Consider the following 20,273-nt stretch of genomic DNA (forward strand, 5'->3'; position numbering starts at 1 on the left):
AACGAGCAATCGACTGCTTCGAAGCAGGACAGCTAATCTTCGTAGCATCATAGAGAACAAATGGAATCAGATTTCCGGTGATGAGCAGTTCTCTTGACATACACCTTCAAAGCCCGAACAACATCCAAGGATTTTGAGGAACCTGACATGTCAGACAACACAGGAACCACTATCGGCTGGTTGATGTGAAATGCCGACACAACTTTAGGCACAAACTGCGGGCGAGTCCTGAGCTACGCTCTATCCTCATGAAACACCAGATAAAGGCTCTTACAGGATAAGGCCCCCAATTTCCGAGACACGCCCCGCTGAGGCCAAGGCCAACAACATGACAGTCTTCCAATTCAAGTATTTCATGTCCACCCGGTATAAAGGTTAAAACCATTCAGATTGGAGAAAAGTCAAGACCAAATTGAGACCCCACGGTGAAGTAGGAGGTACAAAGGGTGGCTGAATCGGAAAGACACCTTTCAAGAACGTCTGGACTTCCGGGAGAACAGGCAACTGTTTCTGGAAGAAAATAGACAGGGCCGAGATCTGAACCTTAATAGATAGAAACATAGAAACATAGAATTTGACGGCAGATAAGAACCACTTGGCCCATCTAGTCTGCCCCTTTTTTTTTTTTTATCCTTTAGGTAATCTCAACCCTTTCTGAACCTTAATTCTTTGTAAGGATATTCTCTTACAAAAGGATCTATTAGATCCTAAACAAAGGCCCATATCCACACCGGCTTGCAGGAAGAGCAAGAACCTGCCCAGGTGAAAATCTGCATTGGAGTACTGTCGACTCTTCACACCAGGAGACATACTCCTTCCAGATGCGGTGGTAATGCTTAGATGTCACCACCTTCCTAGTCTGGACCATAGTCGAGATAACCTTGGTGGGAAAGCCTTTTTCGGGCTAAGATCTCCCTTTCATCCGCCATGCCGTCAAACGTAGCTGCTGTATGTCTGGATAGACGAACGGACCTTGCAGAAGAAGGTCCTTTTGAAGCGGCAGAGGCCAGGGCTGTTCGAGGGACATGGCCAGGAGGTCCACATACCAGGCTTGGTGAGGCCAATCCGGGGCAATCAGAATTGCCTAAACGTTTTCCCTTTTTAGTCTGGGAATGAGAGGAATTTGAGGGATAGATGAACTGGTAAATCCATGGTGCCGTGAGCGTCCACAGCTGCAGCGTGTGGATCCCTCGTCCTGAGCAGCATCGACGCAGCTTCTTGTTGAGTCGAGAAGCCATCATGTCGCTCAGCGGGCAGCCCCACGTTGTACCAACAGCTGAAACACCTGCGGGTGTTGGCCCCATTCCCCCGGGTGTAGGTTGTGCCTGCTGAGGAAGTCTGCTTCCCAGTTGTCCATTCCTCGAATGAAGATGGCCGACATGGCCCTGGCGTTGCGTTTCACCCAGAGGACTATCCTGGACACCTCTCCCATTGCGGCCGTGCTTTTTGTTCCTCCTTGTTTGTATATGTATGCCACCGCCGTGGCGTTGTCTGACTGGACCTGTATGGCCTGATGCTGAAGGAGAGAAGCAGCTTGTAGAAGGGCATTGTAAATCGCCCTGAGTTACAGAATGTTTATTGGAAGAGAGGCCTCTTGAGGTGACCACCTTCGCTGAAACTGAACCCCCTGGGTGACAGCACCCCAACCGCGGAGGCTTACATCCGTTGTCAATAGAACCCAAGCCTGAGTCTTGAAGTGTCGACCCTCTACCAGGTAAGGGATGTGTAGCCACCATAACAGGGAATTCCTTGCTTTTGGTGACAGGGATATCCGCTGGTGCATGTGTCAGCCGGATCATTTATTCAGCATATCCAGCTGGAGAGGACGGGCATGGAATCTTCCATACTGGATTGCCTCGTATGAGGCAACCATCTTGCCCAACAGCCGGATGCAGAGATGCACAGAGATTTTCAGAGGTTTCAGAATGGCGTGTACCATCATTTGAATTGTTAAGGCCTTGTCCATAGGAAGGAACACCTTCTGAGACACTGTGTCCAGGATCATCCCCAAGAACTGCAGTCTCTGTTATGGTACCAGGCGTGATTTCTGCAGATTGAAAATCCACCCATGATCCGTCAGAAGCCGTGTAGTCAGGGCGATGCTCTGCAACAACTGAGCTTCGGACACAGCCTTTATGAGGAGATCATCCAAGTATGGAACAATGTACACACCTCTCACGCGGAGTTGAAGCATCATCTCCATCATCACCTCTGTGAACACCCGTGGAGCCGTGGATAGGCCAAAGGGTAGGGCCCGGACCTGGAAGTGATCTTCCTTCAGTGCAAACCTGAGGTAAGCCTGATGAGGCGGCCATATTGGGATGTGAAGGTACGTATCCTTGATATCCAGGGATACCAGGAATTCCCCCTCTTCCAGGCATGAAATCACCGCTCTGAGGGATTCCAACTTGAACTTGAATACCCTTAGGTATGGATTCAGAGATTTGAGGTTCAAGATTGGCCGGGCCGAACCGTCCGGCTTCGGTACCATGAACAGGCTGGAATAAAAGCCCTTGTTTCTGAGTAGAGGGGGAACCGAAACAATGACCTGCATTTGTTGCAGTCATTGAATGGCCTCTAGCAAGGTAACCTTGGACAAAGGTGAAGCCGAGTACTGTCACACCGAGTACTGTCTCCATTATCCACCTCAACTTCCCCTTCCTCCAAATCTGACATCTCATTGTCAGAGTCAGACTGGAGCACATGTGGCACTGTGCGTTTCTGAGAAACCAGCAGAGGGAGCTGAGAGGCAAGTCTGAGGTCAGAAGTGTGAGTCAGAAAATAATCCATAGATTTCTAAAACACTTCTCTTTCCTGCCTGGCAGTAGCCAGTTCAGATGATATGTTAGACATCATCCCTTTTATTGAATCCAGCCACTCAGGTTTCTGTGTGCTGCTTCCTTGTGAGACTGCACTGTGGGGCTAATTCAGACCTGATTGGTGTTGTGCGTGATCAGGCCTGAACTGCGCATGCGCCGGCACCTCAGTGCGCCGGCGCATGCCAGACAGCCATCGGCTCCCTTTAGCTAGCGATCGCCTCTGCCTGATTGACAGGCAGAGGCTTCACTGGGCGGGAGGGGGCGGGACCGGCATTAAGCCGTTAAGGGGCGCGGTCCAGCCAACGCAGGCATGGCTGGACCGTGACGGGTCAGGCCACGGCAGCTGCGTGACATCACATGCAGCTGTTGCGACCCAGGCAGCGATGAGTAGCCCCTAGCCAGCGCGCAGGAGCTGCGCTGACCATGAGCTACTCCTGAAGTACAAAAGCATCGCTGCTGTGCAATGCTTTTGTACTTCTGCGACGGGTCAGGGACTGACATGTGGGGCGGGCTAGCCCTGCGCTGGGCGTCCCCCCGCATGTCAGTATGCATGATCGTAGCTGTGCTAAATTTAGCACAGCTACGATCAACTCTGAATCACACCCAGTGTACACATAAGAGATCCCCCCTGGAGTGGGAGAAAACTTAGTGCTACAAGACTCATATAGCAGAACACACACACAGGAGCAGTGAAATAACACAGAAACCCAGTGTAAGCCTGGATGGAGTGAGACAGAGAGGGTGAGAGAACCAGCACACCGTTGCCTCTATCAGCTAAAGCAATGCTTTGCCGGGCAGAAAACTAGAGCCTTAATAAGGTAACTAGTTTGTTATATGTATATATACACACAATATATTGCTATCCCCCCCTTCTATAAAACCCACTGGTACCAGTTACAAGGTGTTTTGAGGGTCCTTGGAGGAGCAGCGCTTCCCTGCATGCAGCCTGTAGTATGATGCAGCAGGAAATGGCGCCTCTGAGCCGCTGGTCCCGCTCTCCAGGAAGCCCTGCCCCCTCAATGGCGCGCAGTCACTGTACGTTTTATACTGGCAAACACTCCATATTTCTACAGAAAACGGGGTTAAAACCCCTTTTCAGAGTCAGCGCCAGTGTGGGTACCTGCAGCGGGCACCGTAGTGCGAGTGCCCACCGCACCCTTATGCCGCCATTGTAACCGGGGACCCGCTAACCAGGACCCCGGTTTCTATACTCACCACTCCAGCATCTTCAGCTGTTAGGGGTGGCGGCATGCTGTTGGAGTGCGCGCACACCGTAGGTGTAATGCGAAACAACACCTTAGGAGCTATGTCCTGTCAGCGGCGATACGGACCATTAACCCTTCAAGAGGTTGGTCCGGTCTCCCCCTAAGTCCCACGATGCAGGCAGACTAGTGTCAGCCAGTGCTGCCTGAAAATAATAAACTAGAATAAAGTTTTGAAGAAAACTTTCTGGAGCTCAAGAGAATGTACCCAGCTCCTTGGGCACATTTTTCTAAACTGAGTCTGCAGGAAGGGCATAGAGGGGAGCAGCACACTAAAGAATTTTTAAAGTGCCATAGCTACAATGGACCCCATCTATACCCCATGGTAACTCTTACTATCTCAGTATCCCCTAGGACGTGAAAGAAATAGCAGTTAGGAGCGGATTTGCTGGTACTTTATCTCTCTCCACTTTCTCTCTCTCCAAGTGTCAGTATAAGGGAGGTAACAGGCAGTGGCCAACCATTTTCAGGGAGGGTCTCTGCCTGCATCTGCAATCTCCTGAACTGTGCAGGACTAATACATACAGTCCTCCCTGAGACTAGAAGATAAAATTGGTGTCCAGAAGAATTTTCAACATTATTAAGGTCTTGTAGCTTAGTAACATTAGCTGTCTTTTCATAAGTGGACTGTTTACTGCCTTTTTTACCAACTGTCCTCAAAGCAAGGTAAAACTTTGTATGTGGAATCTGTTTTCCGATTTATATTATATGATTTGACTCTCTTCTCTATGTTTATGGAATATTGCAAGAGTTGTTATAGGAAGTAAGTTAAGGCAGCAGCTTTACTGTTAGTGCTTCATGTTTAGCAGGACAGGGAGCAACTTGATTTACTGCAGCATCAAGGTTGCTCTGTACAGTGGGTGCAGGAGGCATGGGATCCCAGTCACTACCTGAAGCTTCAGTGACCAAGTCCACCCCAAAGGTCCCACAGAAACAGGATGCCAGAAAGAGATGCCAGTCATCTACACAGCCCACCTGGGTAATCCCCATCTGCTGATGAGAGATGCCGTCCAAAGTAAAATCAAATAAATTTAAATAAATTAAAAATAAAATGGCTGCCTCAGTCCACCAGGAAAAAAGTACACCCATCTCTCCATCAGAGATATAGAACAACTGCGTTCCCAAGCAGCCATGTGGCGTACGGGAGGAGCTGGAGCTTTGTGCTAGTAAATTTAAAAAAAAAGTGCCCAAACTCCTGTCTCTATATATGGTATCCAGTGTCCTCCAACTAAATGCTAGAGAAATATGGGCCTTGTACATGTGTTATAAGACTTGGATATATATAAATTAGGACATCAGTTTTGTAAGCTTGGCAAGCCTTTACTATCTATTTCTCTGAATCCACTCTGGGACACTGGAGTTAGACTGCTGGGGTGTGAGGTATGCAGACCGGAGGTAGCACAATCTAATTAAAAAAAAAAAAAACACTGTACAGCTGGCTCCTCCCCCTTTACCCGCCCCGACCCCCCACCCCTCCAGTTTGAAAAATTAACGGAGAGAAGAGGGAAAATGAAAGAACAAAACCATTCTGGATGGACCCAATCATACCACAACGTCAAACATCAACGATGAACTAAAACTGTAATCAAACATGTTTGAGCCAATACTAAACAGAACACTAAGGTTGGCAGCACCAAGGTGGGCGTCCAGTGTCCCCGAGTGGATTCAGAGAGATGGATTTATTGTTAAGTACCAAAATCCTCTTTTCTCTATCATCCACTAGGGGACATTGGTGTTAGACTGCTGGGGACGTCCCAAAGATGCTCCCATGGGCGGGAGTGCTGTCCGAAGCCTGCAGAACCAAACGGACAAAATTGGATTCTTTAGCCGCAAAAGTATCACATTTGTAGAAGCGAGTGAACGTGTGTATGGAGGACCGCGTTGCTGCTCTATAAAGTTGGGCAGTAATAGCTTCTCTGGCAGCCGCCCAAGAGGCTCCTACCGACCTGGTGGTATGAGCATCCACCCTAAACTGAACTCTCTTACCACTGGAGACATACGCCTGTCTGATGGAGAGCCTTATCCATCTGGACAAGGTTTGTTTGATAGCTGGCCAACCGCTCTTGGGTCCATTTTACAGCACACACAAAACATCTGACTTCCTAAGGGAACTCGTAGCCTGTACGTAAACCCTTTATGCCCTGACCACATCCAGGGAACAGTCCCCCTCTGAAACCTGAAAAGATGGGACCACGATTGGTTGGTTTATGTGAAAACCCGACACCACCTTAGGTAAGAACTCAGCTCTAATACGGAGTTCCGCCCTATCCTCGTGGAAAACAAGAAAAGGGCTCTTACAAGATAGTCTCCTTGCCGAAGCCAATGCAAGGAGCAAGACCATCTTCCAGGACACATATTTAAGATCTGCCCCTTCCAAAGGCTCGAAAAAGGTCAGATTTCAAGAAGTTTAAATTTAAAGTTAGAAATTCTATTTTGTGTCCCTGGGAAATGATATTGTTGGTCCAGACTTCTGGAGAGCTTTCAGCCCAGGTCTCCTGAAACCTTATCAACCTGGCGCCCACCTTCTGAGACCCAAGATGAGCTGGCAGACTGTTATGACATGGTCTTGTCAGTTGGCTTAGAATCATGTTTACGGTCTGAGGATTGGGAACGGCCTCTACCTCTGCTTCAACGAGCCTGTCCTCCAAAACCTCTACCTCTGGCACAAAAGGACTGTCCTAAACGAAGTGAAAGTCGGACCAGAGTAGCTTCTTCTCACCGGAGGTGTGTTCCTAGGATATGTAGTAGGCAGAAACTTAGACTTTCCTGCCGTGGCCTGTGAGATTTACTTATCCAATTCTGGACCAAATAAGGTCTCTCCAAGAAAAGGGATTGTTTCCACTGCCTTTTTCGACTCTGAATCCACCTGCCAATCTCTGAGCCACAGAATACTTCTGGCCGAAACTGCTGAAGCTGAGATGCGGGATGCTATCCTGCTTTGCAGCTTGGCAAAGATAATAAGAATTTACTTACCGATAATTCTATTTCTCGGAGTCCGTAGTGGATGCTGGGGTTCCTGAAAGGACCATGGGGAATAGCGGCTCCGCAGGAGACAGGGCACAAAAAAGTAAAGCTTTTACCAGATCAGGTGGTGTGCACTGGCTCCTCCCCCTATGACCCTCCTCCAGACTCCAGTTAGGTACTGTGCCCGGACGAGCGTACACAATAAGGGAGGCAATTTGAATCCCGGGTAAGACTCATACCAGCCACACCAATCACACCGTACAACTTGTGATCTAAACCCAGTTAACAGTATGATAACAGAAAGAGCCTCTTAAAGATGGCTCCTTAACAATATAACCCGAATTTGTTAACAATAACTATGTACAGTATTGCAGATAATCCGCACTTGGGATGGGCGCCCAGCATCCACTACGGACTCCGAGAAATAGAATTATCGGTAAGTAAATTCTTATTTTCTCTATCGTCCTAAGTGGATGCTGGGGTTCCTGAAAGGACCATGGGGATTATACCAAAGCTCCCAAACGGGCGGGAGAGTGCGGATGACTCTGCAGCACCGAATGAGAGAATTCCAAGTCCTCTTTTGCCAGGGTATCAAATTTGTAGAATTTTACAAACGTGTTTTCCCCCAACCACGTAGCTGCTCGACAGAATTGTAATGCCGAGACCCCTCGGGCAGCCGCCCAAGATGAGCCCACCTTCCTTGTGGAATGGGCCTTAACAGATTTAGGCTGTGGCAGGCCTGCCACAGAATGAGCAAGTTGAATTGTGTTACAAATCCAACGAGCAATCGTCTGCTTAGAAGCAGGGGCACCCAACTTGTTGGGTGCATATAGTATCAACAGCGAGTCAGATTTTCTGACTTCAGCCGTCCTAGAAATGTATATTTTTAAGGCTCTGACAACGTCCAACAACTTGGAGTCCTCCAAGTCGCCAGTGGCCGCAGGCACCACAATAGGTTGGTTCAGGTGAAACGCTGATACCACCTTAGGGAGAAAATGCGGACGAGTCCTCAGTTCTGCCCTATCCGAATGGAAGATTAGATAAGGGCTTTTATAAGATAAAGCCGCCAATTCAGATACTCTCCTGGCGGAAGCCAGGGCCAGTAACATAGTCACTTTCCATGTGAGATATTTAAAATCCACCTTTTTCAATGGTTCAAACCAATGGGATTTGAGGAAATCTAAAACTACATTTAGATCCCACGGTGCCACCGGAGGCACCACAGGAGGCTGTATATGCAGTACTCCTTTAACAAAAGTCTGTACCTCAGGAACTGAGGCCAATTCTTTTTGGAAGAATATTGACAGGGCCGAAATTTGAACCTTAATAGATCTCAATTTGAGACCCATAGACAATCCTGATTGTAGGAAATGTAGGAAACGACCCAGTTGAAATTCCTCCGTCGGAACACTCCGATCCTCGCACCACGCGACATATTTTCGCCAAATGCGGTGATAATGTTTCGCGGTGACTTCCTTCCTTGCCTTAATCAAGGTAGGAATGACTTCTTCTGGAATGCCTTTCCCTTTTAGGATCTGGCGTTCAACCGCCATGCCGTCAAACGCAGCCGCGGTAAGTCTTGAAAGAGACAGGGACCCTGTTGTAGCAGGTCCCTTCTCAGAAGTAGAGGGCACGGGTCGTCCGTGACCAACTCTTGAAGTTCCGGGTACCAAGTCCTTCTTGGCCATCCGGAGCCACTAGTATTGTTCTTACTCCTCCTCACCGTATAATCTTCAATACCTTTGGTATGAGAGGCAGAGGAGGAAACACATATACTGATTTGTACACCCAAGGTGTTACCAGTGCGTCCACAGCTATTGCCTGTGGATCTCTTGACCTGGCGCAATACTTGTCCAGTTTCTTGTTGAGGCGAGACGCCATCATGTCTACCATTGGTCTTTCCCAACAGTTTATTAGCATGTGGAAGACTTCTGGATGAAGACCCCCCTCTCCCGGGTGAATATCGTGTCTGCTGAGGAAGTCTGCTTCCCAGTTGTCCACGCCCGGGAAGAACACTGCTGACAGTGCTATTACGTGATTCTCCGCCCAGCGAAGAATCTTGGCAGCTTCTGCCATTGCACTCCTGCTTCTTGTGCCGCCCTGTCTGTTTACATGGGCGACCGCCGTGATGTTGTCCGACTGAATCAACACCGGTTTTCCTTGCAGGAGTGGTTCCGCCTGGCTTAGAGCATTTTAGATTGCTCTTAGTACCAGAATGTTTATGTGAAGAGACTTTTCCAGGTTCGTCCATACCCCCTGGAAGTTTCTTCCTTGTGTGACTGCTCCCCAACCTCTCAGGCTGGCGTCCGTGGTCACCAGGATCAAATCCTGTATGCCGAATCTGCGGCCCTCCAATAGATGAGCCTTTTGCAACCACCACAGAAGATATACCCTTGTCCTTGGCGACCGGGTTATTCGCAGGTGCATCTGAGGATGCGACCCTGACCATTTGTCCAACAGATCCCTTTGGAAAATTCTTGCATGGAATCTGCCGAATGGAATTGCTTCGTAAAAAGCCACCATTTTTCCCAGGACTCTTGTGCATTGATGTACAGACACCTTTCCTGGTTTTAGGAGGTTCCTGACAGGTCGGATAACTCCTTGGCTTTTTCCTCGGGAAGAAAAACCTTTTTCTGAACCGTGTCCAGAATCATCCCTAGGAACAGCAGACGTATCGTCGGAAAACAGCTGCGATTCTTGGAATATTTAGAATCCAGTCGTGCCGTCGAAGAACTACTTTAGATAGTGCTCTTCCGACCTCCAACTGTTCTCTGGAACTTGCCCTTTTTAGGTCGTGCAAGTAAGGGATAATTTAGATGCCTTTTTTCTTTGAAGAAACATCTTTTCGGCCATTACCTTGGTAAAAAGGCCCGGGGTGCCGTGGATAATTCAAACGGCATCGTCTGAAACTGATATTGACAGTTCTGTACCACGAACCAGAGGTACCCTTGATGAGAAGGACAAAATTTGGACATGGAGGTAATCCTTGATGTCCAGGGACACCATATAGTCCCCTTTTTTCCGGTTCGCTATCACTGCTCTGAGTGACTTTATCTCGATTTGAACCTTTTATGTAAGTGTTCAAAACATTTTAGATTTAGACTATGTGTCACCAAGCCGTCTGGCTTCAGTACCACAATATAGTGTGGAAAAATAATACCCTTTTCCTTGTCGTAGGAGGGGTACTTTGATTATCACCTGCTGGATATACAGCTTGTGAATTGTTTCCAATGCTGCCTCCCTGTCGGAGGGAGCCGTTGGTAAAGCAGACTTCAGGAACCTGCGAGGAGAAGATGTCTCGACTCTCCAATCTTTACCCCTGGGATAATACTCGTACGATCTAGGGGTCAACTTGCGAGTGATCCCACTGCGCCCTGAGACTCTTGAGACTACCCCCCCACCTTGAGTCCGCTTGCACGGCCCCAGCGTCATGCTGAGGACTTGGCAGACGCGGTGGAGGGCTTCTTTTCCTGGGAAAGGGCTGCCTGCTGCAGTCTACTTCCCTTACCTCTATGTCTGGGCAGATATGACTGGCCTTTTGCCTGCATGCCCTCATGGGAAAGGAAAGATTGAGGCTGAAAAGACGGTGTCTTTTTTAGCTGAGATGTAACTTGGGGTAAAAAAGGTTTTCCCAGCTGTTGCTGTGGTCCCCAGGTCCGATGGACCGACCCCCAAATAACTCCTTCCCTTTATACAGCAATACTTCCATCTGCCGTATGGGATCTGTATCACCTGACCACTGTCGTGTCCCTGACATCTTCTGGGAGATATGGACAACGCACTTATCTTGATGCCAGAGAGCAAATATCCCTCTGTGCATCTCACATACATATATATAGAATGCATCCTATTAAATGCTCTACATGAATAAAATATTTTCAGTCAGGGAATCCGACCAAGCCAACCCAGCACTGCATCTCCAGGCTGATGGCGATCGCTGGTCGCAGTATAACCACCGTATGTGTGTATATACTTTTTAGGATATTTTTTCAGCTTCCTATCAGCTGGCTCCTTGAGGGCGGCCGTATCTGGAGACGGTAACGCCACTTGATAAGCGTGTGAGCGCCTTATCACCCTAAGGGGTGTTTCCCAACGTACCCTAATTTCTGGCGGGAAAGGGTATAACGCCAATATTTGCTATCGGGGTAACCCTACGCATCATCACACACTTCATTTTATTTTATCTGATTCAGGAAAAACTACAGGTAGTTTTTTCCACTCCCACATAATACTGTGGTACTTGTAGTATCAGAAACACGTAACACCTCCTTCATTGCCCTTAACGTGTGGCCCTAATGAGAAATACGTTTGTTTATTCACCGTCGACACTGTATTCAGTGTCCGTGTCTGTGTCTGTGTCGACCGACTGAGGTAAATGGGCGTTTTTAAAAACCCCTGACGGTGTTTCTGAGACGCCTGGACCGGTCCTAATAGATTGTCGGCCGTCTCATGTCGTCAACCGACCTTGCAGCGTGTTGACATTCTCACGTAATTCTCTAAATAAGCCATCCATTCCGGTGTCGACTCCCTAGAGAGTGACATCACCATTACAGGCAATTTCTCCGCCTCCTCACCAACAACGTCCTCATACATGTCGACACACACGTACCGACACACAGCACACACACCGGGAATGCTCTGACAGAGGACAGGACCCACTAGCCCTTTGGGGAGACAGAGGGAGAGTCTGCCAGCACACACCAAAAACGCTATAATTATATAGGGACAACCTTATATAAGTGTTTCTCCCTTATAGCATCTTTTATATATATACAATATCGCCAAAATCAGTGCCCCCCCTCTCTGTTTTAACCCTGTTTCTGTAGTGCAGTGCAGGGGAGAGCCTGGGAGCCTTCTCTCCAGCTTTTCTGTGAGAGAAAATGGCGCTGTGTGCTGAGGAGATAGGCCCCGCCCCTTTTACGGCGGGCTCGTCTCCCGCTATTTTTGAAGTTAGGCAGGGGTTAAATATCTCCATATAACCTCTGTGGGCTATATGTGAGGTATTTTTTGCCTCTAATAAGGTTTTTATTTGCCTCTCAGAGCGCCCCCCCCAGCGCTCTGCACCCTCAGTGACTGTTGTGTGAAGTGTGCTGAGAGGAAAATGGCGCACAGCTGCAGTGCTGTGCGCTACCTTTATGAAGACTCAGGAGTCTTCAGCCGCCGATTTTGGACCTCTTCTCTCTTCAGCGTCTGCAAGGGGGCCGGCGGCGCGGCTCCGGTGACCATCCAGGCTGTACCTGTGATCGTCCCTCTGGAGCTAGTGTCCAGTAGCCAAGCAGCAAATCCACTCTGCACGCAGGTGAGTTCACTACTTCTCCCCTAAGTCCCTCGTTGCAGTGATCCTGTTGCCAGCAGGACTCACTGTAAAGTAAAAAACCTAAGCTAAACTTTCTCTAAGCAGCTCTTTAGGAGAGCCACCTAGATTGCACCCTTCTCGTTCGGGCACAAAATCTAACTGGAGTCTGGAGGAGGGTCATAGGGGGAGGAGCCAGTGCACACCACCTGATCTGGTAAAAGCTTTACTTTTTTGTGCCCTGTCTCCTGCGGAGCCGCTATTCCCCATGGTCCTTTCAGGAACCCCAGCATCCACTTAGGACGATAGAGAAAAGTGGCCGATTCACGAATATGCTCTGCAAGCTGGGATATCTCTTCCTGATTAATATCTTCCGCCACTGCTCAAACTATCTGTCCAGCCCAAGCAACGATAGCTTTATTTATTTAGGCGCTTACCAGCGTAGGTCTGTGGGATGCTCCCGCAGCCACAAAGATGGATTTAAGAGCTGTATCCTACTTACGATCAGAAACATCTTTCAGTGTAGTCACATTCGGGATTGGTAAGATCGTCTTTTTCGACAATCTAGCTAAGGACGCATCCATAATAGGTGGTACTTCCCATTTAGACATAATTGTCTGAGGCAGGGGATAATTAACTGTAAGCTTCTTGGACAATTAAAAACGCCTATCTGGCTGTTTCCATGCTTCAGCCATCTGTTCCTGGAACGTCTGGAATCAGGAATACCGCTACTTGCGGCTTTTACGATTCAAACAGATCAAAAACGTCAGGTTCCTTTATCTCCTCCTCCTTGAAGTTAAGGACCTGTTTAACTGCCTCAATCAGGGATTCCAACCCTTTAACCTCAGAGTCCTCCTCCTGAGGATTAACCTCAAACACCTCCTCAACAGACTCCCTCTCAACTTCATCTGCCACGAGACCCTCTTCCTCCACCGAATCTTCATGTAGGGCAGGAAGAGGTCTCTTTACCGCTTTGCGTACAGGCTTTTTTACCTGTGCAGGTGGTGTAAGCCTAATCAGAAATTCTTCCATAGTCTTTGAGAAACCCGCTGCCGATTCTAAATGTTGTTTGCGGGACTCCACCATTTCCTTCGATATATCTGCCAGGGCAGTTTCCCATGACCCGGATGGGCCACTGCTCCCAGACTGTGCATCCATACCCAAACAAGTGTCACACACTCCAGCGCTGCAACACTTGTGCTCTTTTTCTCACATTTGGAACAAACAACAATTTTTTGTGATCTTGGTTGGTGCTTTTGACGGCATGCTAAATACACACACACACACACACACACACACACAACCAACCAACCAACCAACAGTGCTTTCACCCTATTAAAATAGATGGAGAAAGACCGCAGGGATTCAGGGAGCAATGAAATGTCGGTTCACCCAGCTGGAATTGTTATTATCCTAAAAAAAATCTTTACCAGCCAGACTTTTACAAACCCCACACCACCAACTATTCAGACAGATTGAGACGTATCAGGGTTTATTGAGAACTCCAATGCCCCCCCCTCCACAGGACCTGTTAGCAGCATCCTTTGAAAGACAAATATATCTATTAGCAATTTCAGTGGAATCTACTTAACTGTGCTGCTATCACAGAGCCAGTGCAAGAGGAGCCCACAGTCCTAACTATAATGTTCCTATGCAGGACATAGTTAAGATATGGAAAAACCCCATAGTGCTGATTTAACAGCTACTGAACACCAGATGGCAGAGCGTGGCTGCAGCAGCTTATACTGATGTAGTATATATATTTAAGGGCCTCCTCCTCCCCTTTCTCGCTGTAGCAGCACGCCAGAAGATTAAAATGGCCGCTACTGAAAACTTTACATAACCTCATAACTGCTTTTCCGGCCTAGCAGCGCTGTGAAAAACTGCAAGTGAGGGATGCTTTTTCCCACTATAACATTGCCGGCTAACTCCTGCTCGGGAGCTCGTCTCCCTCTCTGCTCTCCACGCCACTCCGCACGCTGGTCCCTACCTATGCTATCAGTCAGCAGCGTCAGTCACCTCCTCCTCCTCCTCCTCAGGAGCTACACTGACCCGTGCGCGCCGATACCCGCTCTCCGGATCCCTGTGAGCGGCGTCTGCTGAAAAAACCTGCGCTGGCCTTCTTAGCGCCTGGCTATCTAGCAAAACTACAGTGTAGGGGGCGGGGAAACGCATACCGCATTGTCAGCGGTTCCTCACAGTCTGTAGTTCTCCTGAAGTGAGATGCCGATTCCTTCCACCAGGATCTTTGTCTCACGTGCCTCTGAAAGAGCACCTTTGTGACAACAGCTCCCATCTTTCCTTTTAGGTGAGATTGAACCACAGAATCAAAATAAAACTCTGATGGAGCAAGAGCTACCCTTTTTTGTGCCTCTAACTCCAGCACAATTTTTCAAACTGGTGGTATGGGGGATGTGAAGGGGGAAGAGCCAGCTGTACAGTGTTTTTATTAATTGGATTGTGCTGCCTCCGGTCTGCATACTTCACACCCCAGCTGTCTAACTCCAGTGTCCCCTAGTGAAAGATAGAGAAAAGACTTTACAAAAGTTTTGTGTCGCACCTTGTGTGTGAAGAGGCGCTGGTCACGGCATCAATTTCTTGGTCTTTGAGGCGTTTGATCCGCTGCAGTTGTTCCTCATGGTCTCTGCGCATATCCTGGACAGATAATCTGATGGACGGAGAAAGAACACATCAAACATTTTTGAAAACCTCCCTTGTATGACAGGATTGGGACATCAAGCATTGCTCACCTCTGCAGCTCCCTTATCCTTTCTATCTCCCCATCCTTTTCCTGCTGGAACTCTGTGAGTTTTCGCTGATACTGAGCCAACATTTCAGCTTTCTCGCCTTCTGCACTATGGCAGCGGGCAAGATATTGTGCAGAAAGCTCTTGGTTCTCCAGTCGCAAACGTTCCTCCCTCTGACTGGCAGAATCCTCGAGCAGCTTCAAGCGGTTTCTATGAATAAAGGGTACCGATTTATTATGCAATGTATATAGATTCATAGAATAGGCATTGTTTTAACAATTTATACTATCTCAAGTAAGTACTGCACAGGTATTGTTTATTTACAGAAATTAACTAAGTGGATTTACACTGTTGCTTGTTACTAGTGCTATATGACTATTTACACACTGGTCTGTTTATATATTTATTATCTCCTCTGTATTGGTGTGCTGTCAAGGGGAGCTGCTGTTCCGCCTGGCTGCCTACTCGGTAGGTAGTATTTGGTGGTGTTATTGAAGTGTTATAGGGGAAGGGGGAAGAGTGGCGGCTGAGACAATTTAATATATTTTTTTTTTGTGGGGGGGACAATTTTTTTTACTTTTATGGGGCAATGTATTTTTACTACTGTGTGAGGGCTTATGTGTTTTTACTACTGTGTGGGAGCAATTATTTTTACTACTGTGTGGGGGCAATGTGTTTTTACTACTGTGCGGGAGGCAATGTGTTTTTACTACTGTGCGGGAGGGCAATGTGTTTTTACTACTGTGCGGGAGGGCAATGTGTTTTTACTACTGTGCGGGAGGGCAATGTGTTTTTACTACTGTGCGGGAGGCAATGTGCTTTTACTACTGTGCGGGAGGCAATGTGCTTTTACTACTGTGCGGGAGGCAATGTGCTTTTACTACTGTGCGGGAGGCAATGTGCTTTTACTACTGTGCGGGAGGCAATGTGCTTTTACTACTGTGCGGGAGGCAATGTGCTTTTACTACTGTGCGGGAGGCAATGTGCTTTTACTACTGTGCGGGAGGCAATGTGCTTTTACTACTGTGCGGGAGGCAATGTGCTTTTACTACTGTGCGGGAGGCAATGTGCTTTTACTACTGTGCGGGAGGCAATGTGCTTTTACTACTGTGCTGGAGCCAATGTGCTTTTACTACTGTGCTGGAGGCAATGTGCTTTTACTACTGTGCGGGAGACAATGTGCTTTTACTACTGTGCGGGAGGCAATATGTTTTTACTACTGTGCGGCAGGCAATGTGTTTTTACTACTGTCCGGGGGCCAGTGTGTTTTTACTACTGTGCGGGGGCCAGTGTGTTTTGACTACTGTGCGGGGGCCAGTGTGTTTTTACTACTGTGCGGGGGCCAATGTGTTTTTACTAATGTGTGGGGGCCAATGTGTTTTTACTACTGTGTCAGGGTCAATGTGTTTTTACTACTGTGTCAGGGTCAATGTGTTTTTACTACTGTGTCAGAGTCAATGTGTTTTTACTACTGTGTCAGAGTCAATGTGTTTTTACTACTGTGTAGGGGCCAATGTGTTTTTACTACTGTGTGGGGGCCAATGTGTTTTTACTACTGTGTGGGGGCCAATGTGTTTGAGGTTTTTACCTGTTGGGGGCCAATTTGTGATTTCGGGTGAGACAGTCCCTACACCCTGTGCAGCAAGGAAGTCATGCCCCCCTTTTGTTATACCACACCCCCTTTTTTATTGTCCCACCAAGGTAGATCACGAAAACTTTTCAGCTTTAAAAGTAGATCGCCAACTCCAAAAGTCTGACCACCCCTGTAGTAAGGAATAAAAATACTGTAGTGTTGAAAGACTAGCAATCAGCATGTGACATTATAATAAGTGCAAGTAAAAGGTGTTGCTGATAGATACATATACCTAGAACGGAAATTTTTCTAATTGCGGGGAGGTGGGATTTTTATTAATATATTATTCTAAAACCAGTTCTGCTTTAAATGTTAACCACACATGCAATTATATATTTTATTATATGAAGTCTCAATAAGTGTTGGCACAGTGTGTGCATAAATATATTGTGAAGTACCTGTGTGCATTCTCTATTAGCTCCAGATCTTCTTTGTGTCTCTGCTGCAAGGTCTCCAATAACAGGTTTTGTTGTTCCAGCTCTCGCTGAAGCTTTCTTACCTGTAATATACAGTCTTTAAAGCATGACCTTGGAACAGTGAACATTAATTACAGTATATTTAAGATTTTGAGTGATGTGCACCTGATCTCATACCTGGGCCTTAAGATCCAGTAACTGATTCTGTGATTGCAACACCTCCATGTCAGGTTCCCTGAATGGAACAGGAACTGGCTGCAAACGAAAGAAAAAGTCAACCTCAAAAGAGAGGCCATTATGTAAGCTATTTCAGAGAGAGAACATAAACTCCAGTGATCAGAGGACACATGCACGTAGTGAAGAACGATGGCCGCATTTGGATTCTGCCTCACTTTTGCCAGGCACTTTACCGATAACAACCTTGGCTATACACAACCCCCAACATCTGTTCCTAGTAAGATGGTCCACTTTTGGGACAAGAGCATGGGCAGGAAATGCAGGCCTGACCTTTACTCCTACATCTCCTTGAATTACCTGCTGAGGAGGATATGCATCCATCCGTACCAGAACACTTAATCCTGATGGCATTGTGGTCAACATTCATATTTGTTTGTCTAAGTTGGGACTCACCCTCCAATGGAAAAATATTTAAAAAAACACAACGTACAGAAAAATCTCCCACTGCTAGTTTCTGCCATTGAGCTGGGTAGGGTGTTCAAGCTCAAATACATCATCGTACCTGGACTCGGTGACATAATTAAGCGCTGCCCCTACCAGCCACCACACTACAAATAACTGTAAAAAGGAAGAGTGGAGGAGGGCACTACTGCCCTTTACCAATCGTGCCACCTAGAGATTTAAGGAGACCCACATAGTTAATGTTTGGTAATCAGTGTGAAAACCAGACAAACAACCCCTACACTAAGAAGTCATTATGAAATCCATGGATGGGAATGATCTCCCTTACCCTGGCTTCAAAAGTTCAGGGGTTTCCTCATTTGATGCATTAGGTGGTCTACTTTTCAAAATGGTATGCCATGTAGGGCTACCATATTATTCCTACACATTCCATTTCAAGTAGAGATTTTATTATGAGAACCTAATTGTAGAATTTGGCTAGTTTATTATTTTGTAAACGTGAATTAATGCCAAAGCAATAACCACAGCGTTTTCTGAATTAAAAAAAAAATGGAAAAAAATAAAGAAAATAATTTATGCAGCTACTGCTTATAACATTACCAATATTGATGTTGGAATGGAACCAGAAAAAAAAAAAAAGTGTCAAAATAAGCTTAGCACAGGGGTGAGGAAAGCCTTAGTGGTGAAGGGCTTAAAGCCTCTCTCCTATATTGATAGTCAGCTACCTTGACTCCCTATGTTACAGCCTACAACTCCTTTCTATTTTCTTCCAGCTCTTTCTTTTATATGTGATAGAGCATCTTACTGTAGATCTTTCCAAGATGTCCATTATGAGTATTTGGTCACGTAACTATGTACTGATGTAACCATTGCTGATATTTCCACATCATTGCAAGAGCACTACGCCCTGCTACGGCTATATGAATCGACCTCCTTACTTTAAGTGTTAGTTTGATATCTCTATGTTTTGTCTAGACTGGCTCATTTTTATGCTATAGAAAGTCAATAAAACAGTTCAGTAAAAAGAAAAAACCCTGGTCATTTATCACATTCTAACCTGGACTCTGGACTGGTCTCTGTGAGGGTCTGAAGGTCCAGAGGAATGAGCTGTAAAATAAGACAACCAAAAGACCATGCATAAGAGAGAAAGATATAGGGGGAAATGTAATAGGGTGCGAGAATCAAAAAGTGAGATATTTTGGTCAAATTCTCCTGTTGTTTTTTTTTAAAGTGGCAATCATTTAAATGGCAAACCTGGTTTTGCCATGTAAATGATTGCCACTTTAAAAAAACAGGAGAATTTGACGAAAATCTCTCACTTTCTGATTCTCACACCCTATTACATTTCCCCCATAATCTGCTTATGTGTAGTACAGAAGTGACAGTGATGTGGAGCAATATGAAGAGTTACAGTGTGAAGGAATATGACTATCTTAACTGGTTGAGGATGAGTTACACATGATGTAGTTCTTTGAGGGAAAAAGAAAGATCAGACTCATGAAGTTACATTTAGGCTACAGTGCAGTACCTTTCCCACGGTTTTCCTTTTGCATGGCTGCAGCAGCAGTAGTGGAAGCGGAAATCTTTACAGGACTGTCCCAAGGTAAAGTGGTCCTATGGAAGGGTATTCATGGTCAGTGAGATAATTAAGATGGTGTACATTGGCTAGAACATATTACAAACTATCAGATGGTAAGGGAGATTCAATAATACACACCTAGATACCTCTGCTTCAGCCGGAATGGATTCTCTAACAATCTTCCCAGGGTCTGATTGCTGAGGGGTGTTCACTGCTTGACCACTGGGAAAAGAAGTGTAACCATTTTAACACTGAAACCCCCATCACAAGCCAGGCCATACTATACAGTATGTGTTAGTTTAGTAAAGTAAAATAGGAATGCATACCACAATCTGTATTATGTCCAATTATATAACTGTATGAGACATACAATAACATGCTGGTTACAGTATCGTGAATTTGCAGTTTATATGGAAATAGTAAGTGTCCTCCCCCCTCATGCGCTTTTTGCTTTTCCTCTTATTGTTCTATATGTTTAGGACAAGGCGAGGTTAGAGACAAAGAGCCAGAATTTTTAGACTTTTGTTTTTATAATACAGGTTGAGTATCCCTTATCCAAAATGCTTGGGACCAGAGGTATTTTGGATATGGGATTTTTCCGTATTTTGGAATAATTGCATACCATAATGAGATATTATGGTGATGGGACCTAAATCTAAACACAGAATGGCTTTATGTGTCATATACACCTTATACACACAGCCTGAAGGTCATTTTAGCCAATACTTTTTATAACTTTGTGCATTAAACAAAGTGTGTCTACATTCACACAATTCATTTATGTTTCATATACACCTTATACACACAGCCTGAAGGTCATTTAATACAATATTTTTAATAACTTTGTGTATTAAACAAAGTTTGTGTACATTGAGCCATCAAAAAAACAAAGGTTTCACTATTTCACTCTCACTCAAAAAA

The 20,273-nt window shown here is 46.3% G+C and overlaps 1 protein-coding gene across 4 annotated transcripts in view; it reads right to left on the reverse strand.

The window, feature by feature from the left end:
• Nucleotides 1–20,273, reverse strand: part of FBF1 (Fas binding factor 1) — a 207,469-nt gene that overhangs the window by 80,653 nt on the left and 106,543 nt on the right. For all 4 annotated transcript variants that reach the window (XR_010243855.1, XR_010243854.1, XM_063960539.1 and 1 more), the window contains 7 exons: nt 19,491–19,574; nt 19,302–19,387; nt 18,831–18,880; nt 17,312–17,389; nt 17,117–17,217; nt 15,089–15,295; nt 14,899–15,006 (listed from right to left, as the gene is read on the reverse strand). Coding sequence is in view for 2 of the 4 variants with exons in the window: in XM_063960539.1 (XP_063816609.1) it covers nt 14,899–15,006; nt 15,089–15,295; nt 17,117–17,217; nt 17,312–17,389; nt 18,831–18,880; nt 19,302–19,387; nt 19,491–19,574 (714 nt within the window). In the remaining 2 variants the exon portion in view is untranslated. The remainder of the gene's footprint in view (nt 1–14,898; nt 15,007–15,088; nt 15,296–17,116; nt 17,218–17,311; nt 17,390–18,830; nt 18,881–19,301; nt 19,388–19,490; nt 19,575–20,273) is intronic.

The sequence above is a fragment of the Pseudophryne corroboree genome, chromosome 3 (assembly GCF_028390025.1).
Source record: "Pseudophryne corroboree isolate aPseCor3 chromosome 3, aPseCor3.hap2, whole genome shotgun sequence".
Classification (NCBI taxonomy): Eukaryota; Metazoa; Chordata; class Amphibia; order Anura; family Myobatrachidae; genus Pseudophryne; species Pseudophryne corroboree.